This window comes from Bison bison, unplaced genomic scaffold, assembly GCF_000754665.1.
Source record: "Bison bison bison isolate TAMUID 2011002044 unplaced genomic scaffold, Bison_UMD1.0 scf7180017864334, whole genome shotgun sequence".
Taxonomy (NCBI): Eukaryota; Metazoa; Chordata; class Mammalia; order Artiodactyla; family Bovidae; genus Bison; species Bison bison.
This window is the reverse complement of record NW_011494906.1, coordinates 1,304,916-1,309,252: the sequence shown is the minus strand read 5'-3', so window position 1 is coordinate 1,309,252 and position 4,337 is coordinate 1,304,916. Positions and strand designations below refer to the sequence as shown.

Sequence of the window (4,337 nt, the reverse complement as noted above, 5' to 3'; positions counted from 1 at the left end):
TTTTTTTTTTTTTTTTTTAATGCTTACTTATTTGACTGTGCCATGTCTTACTTGGGGCACGCGGGATCTTTGATCTTTGTGGCAGCATGCGGGATCTTTAGTTGCAGTTTTGGTATTATGGTGAAAATAGTTGAGACCTTGTGAGTGCCCCCGAAAGAGTACTCTTGGGCCCTCAGCTCTCAGAAGCCCCAGACTACACTCAGAACTACTGGCCCAGACATCCCCCCCACCCCTCCTTTGCAGCTTTCTTGCACTTCACTTCCCAGCCTCCAGACCAGCTTGTCTCCCCATCATAGGCTTTCCAAGTCCTCTCCTCTTTCCTGTTGTGACACATGCACATGTCAGCCACAGGATTATCTGGTGATTGTCTAGACCAGCTTGTGGCCCGTCTGGTGTGCTCTCTTGGGTCCCCAGGGCCTGGTGCATAGTAGGCCCTCGACGTGTGTTTGCTGAATGCATCTGAGGCTTTGTGTTCAGCCTGTGCTGGAAGGTGGAGGCCCGAAGCCCGGCATTGTCCCTCTCTCCAGAGACTCCCAGCCCAGTGAACTTTGTCCTTGGAGGGGCTTGTTACCAGCTATGGAGTAGCAGGAGACATTCAGGCAGCAGCTCTGTGGAAGGTGTGAGGAGTCAAGGGAGTGCTGACTGAAGGGCTATGCACCCCGGGAACGGGGAGAAGTCTGTGGGCTGAGGGGGTCTGTGACTAGTGAAGGGAGGGGTCTGTGGGCTGAGGGGATCTGTGACTAGTGAAGGGAGGGGTCTGCTGGTGGAGGGGGTCTGTGACTAGTGATGGGAGGGGTCTGTAGGTTGGGGGTGGTCTGTGACTAGTGAGGGAGGGGTCTGCAGGTGGAGGGGGTCTGTGACTAGTGATGGGAGGGGTCTGCAGGTGGAGGGGGTCTGTGACTAGTGAAGAGAGGGGTTTGCAGGTGGAGGGGGTCTGTGACTAGTGAAGGGACAGGTCTGTGGGGTGAAGGGGTCTGTGACTAGTGAAGAGAGGGGTCTGTGGGTAGAGGGGGTCTGTGACTAGTGAAGGGAGGGGTCTGACTAGTGAAGGGAGGGGTCTGCAGGTGAATGAGGTCTGTGACTAGTGAAGAGAGGGGTCTGCGGGTGGAAGGGGTTTGTGACTAGTGATGGGAGGGGTCTGTGGGGTGAAGGGGTCTGTGACTAGTGAAGGGAGGGGTCTGCAGGTGAATGAGGTCTGTGACTAGTGAAGGGAGGGGTCTATGACTAGTGAAGGGAGGGTCTTCGGGGTAAGGGGGCCTGTGACGAGTGAAGGAAGGGGTCTGTGGGGTGAGGGGGTCTGAGTCGAGTGAAGGGGATGGGTCAGCAGGTGATGGTGTCTGCTGCAGAGAGACGCAGCGAGCCCCCAGCAGAGCCTGGCTGCCCTGGACTTCTTGGACAGACCAGGCCGGTTCTGAGGGCGTCTTTTTGTCCCTTTACTTTCCCGTCAGGCCACAGTTACCTGGAGAGGCTCCTGAATGTTGAGGTGCCCCAGAAAGTCAGGTGAGTTGAGTTCTGGGGCTTGGGGACCTTCCCGGGGCTGGCCCGGCACACACACTGCAGGCCCTTTCCAGGTGAGCCCCCCGGGTGAAGGCGTTTCCTGTGCCTGAGCCTTCCCTTTCCTTGGGAACCACTCCTGAGCGGCCCACCACTGCCCCCTGCCCCTGCCCCAGTTTTACCAGGAAGTGCCCCACCGGTGCCAGGTCTTCCCACATTGCTTGTCAACATCCCTCGTCAGCCCTGGCCCCTCCAAGCCTTACCCTGGGGCCAGGGCTCCATAGGTTGTCAAATCCAAAGCCCTGAGGGTGAGCCAGCACAGTCATGAGGAGTCACTTCCTCCTGGAGTGTGCGGCGTGGGGATCGGAGCTGCTCCATTTATACCCCGGCAGCGCTTGGGGCCAGCGCCCCTTTTCCAGGAGGCCACGTCCTGCCATCCCTGAAACTACCGCAGTCCCCCAACCCCCGCGGCCCGTGCTCTGGAGCAGAGGGTTGGTGCTGGGGATGGGCAGACCCACTGGCTTTGCCGGTCCCATGGTGAATGGAGGAGAGACCTCAATGAGACGTGGCTCATTCTGGCCAACCAGGTTGACAGGGAGCTGGGAAAGGGCTGACATCCAGAACCCAGGCCCCGATGGGATCTAAGTGAAGCCAGACTCAGAAGCTAACACCCCTCGTCTGCCCAGGCCGCAGACTTAAAGCATCCAGCATGTGGCTCTGGCTGCCCTGCCCGCCTGAGGCTGTGGGGCTGTAGTCCAGTCTGGGGCATCTGATGGACCCCTCCTGGCTCGCTCCCCCAGGGCAGGGGAGAGGGGCTCCCATGGGGAGGCTTGGGCATGGTGGGTCCCACAGTGCCCCCTGCTCTGCTTCCAGCCCAAAAGAGGAGGAACCCAGCAAGGAAGCTGAGCCTAAGGAGGCAGCCGAGCCAGAGGTAAGTGGGCAGGCCAGGGAGGGGTGGGCTCGAGGTCTCCGAGTCCCAGGGGCAGACTCCTGAAGCCTTGGTTCTTCCCTTAGGTCCCCAAGAACAATGGCGGGGCCTTGCAGCTCCGCAGCACCACCAACATCACCCTTAGCCCACCCAGCTCACAGCCTGCAGCCAGCAGCCAGGGTGAGTGTGAAGGGTGGCAGGGTGAGTCTCCTGACCTGCTGGTGAGGGACGCTCAGGGCTGTGCAGGCCTTGGTAGCCTCTGCCTGGCTTTCTCTCCAAAGAGGGACAAGGCTGGGTTTCTGGGCTGACAGGCTGAGGGTACATGAGACCTGGGGTGCAGAAATCTCCTTGAGTCTACATGTTTCATCTCCCACCTTTTGGCTGAAGCTGCTGCTGGGTGCAATTGGGTGGCCGTGGCCAGTTGGTCCAGGAAGCTGGGGTGGGGGGACCTGAAGTAGGGCAGTAACTGTGAACATGCCAGGTCAAAGCCTCGAGCCTCCCTCCAGGGTGGGGAACAGGGAGGGCTGGGTGCTGGGGTGTGAGCACATGGCCTTGTGTTTTGTCTGCCGCTGGCTCACTTCTCACCTCTGGGTCTCCCGGCTGAAAGGGCAGGAGCGCTGAGGGCTCTGGAGCCCCGCCCGCAGCTCCCCTGGTTCAAAGTGCAGTAACTGAGGGGGCTTGAATGTGGTTCCCTGGCTTCATGACTGGGTTAGGGACAACAGCCACGCCAGCCCCACAGACCTCAGGGGTTGCTGCCAGAACCCTTTGGAGTAGAGTGTTGTGAGGGACTTCCCTGACAGTCCAGTGGCTAAGACACCACACTTCTACTGCAGGGGGCATGGGTTCAATCCCTGGCTGGGGAACCAAGATCCTGCATGCCACATGGTGTGGCCGCCCCCAAAAAATAGAAATGTAAAACTGTAATAGTGTTGAAGAACCAAGGGAGGGATCGGCCCCTTCCCTTGCCAGGGAAACAAAACCTGACTCGCACCCCACATGTTGACCCTGCTCGGGAGCACCCCACTCCCACCCCTGTGCCACCCCCAGCGGAAAGGGCTGGAGAGGTCAGGTTTTGAAGCCAGCCCAGGGGCCTGTTAGAGCTAGCAGCTACCAATTCTTCCCATGAAAGTCACCCCATGTTAGTGTTAGGCTGGGGAGAGGGGACAACTGGGCTCTCAGTATTAAAGGCAGGTGGGACATGCTTGGGGCCACCTCGATGGGACTGTCTCACTGTTTTCACCCCGGAGGCCAGGCCTGGGGACAAGGGCTCTGTGGACTGGGGGCAGCATGCTGGCTCTGCACGTCCCAAGATATGTCAGGACCAGACGGTGCTAAGGCGGATGCTCCTGCCCCTGGCCACCCCGAGATATGCTGGGAAGAGAGCTTTGCCCCTGCCAGGGCTGCTGCCTGTGGGCCCCTTCCCTGGACCCCTCCCTACCCTCCCTGCCATCCCCCTGAACCTGCTCTCTCCACAGAGGCCGAGACTGACCAGGCAGATGGCCCCAAGGAGCCACCCCACAGTGTCAGGTTTGCATCCGGGAAGGGGCATGCGGGCCACCATTCAGAGGGACCCAGAGGGGCATGAACCCTGAGTCCTTGGCTGGGGAGGGTGGGCACCTGCGTTTCCTCTCGGCAGAGGTGGGGCCTGGTGCTCTCACTTAATAAAGGAGACAGCTTCGTGCTGCGGGGTGAGCCTGGCCTGGGGGTGGGTGACGGAATCCCAGACCCCATCTTCCTGGCCACATGACCTTAGACTGGTTCATTTCCCCTCCTCTGACCACCAGGCAGCAGAGGGTCAGTCAGGGAGACTCACCTCTGCGGTACCTTTCAGGCTGGAGTCTTGGGGGCTGGGCCCAGTTCTGTTCACTGGGAGGCACCTTTTCTGGGGCGTGGCGGGGGCGCTGGGGAGGACACC

At 60.0% G+C, this 4,337-nt stretch overlaps 1 protein-coding gene across 1 annotated transcript in view; it reads left to right on the top strand.

The window, feature by feature from the left end:
• The window catches only part of INCENP (inner centromere protein antigens 135/155kDa), a 32,120-nt gene that overhangs the window by 12,664 nt on the left and 15,119 nt on the right, over positions 1-4,337 (top strand). The window contains exons 6-9 of the mRNA XM_010854058.1: positions 1,449-1,500; positions 2,368-2,425; positions 2,509-2,602; positions 3,898-3,949. Of these exons, the coding sequence (XP_010852360.1) occupies positions 1,449-1,500; positions 2,368-2,425; positions 2,509-2,602; positions 3,898-3,949 (256 nt within the window). The remainder of the gene's footprint in view (positions 1-1,448; positions 1,501-2,367; positions 2,426-2,508; positions 2,603-3,897; positions 3,950-4,337) is intronic.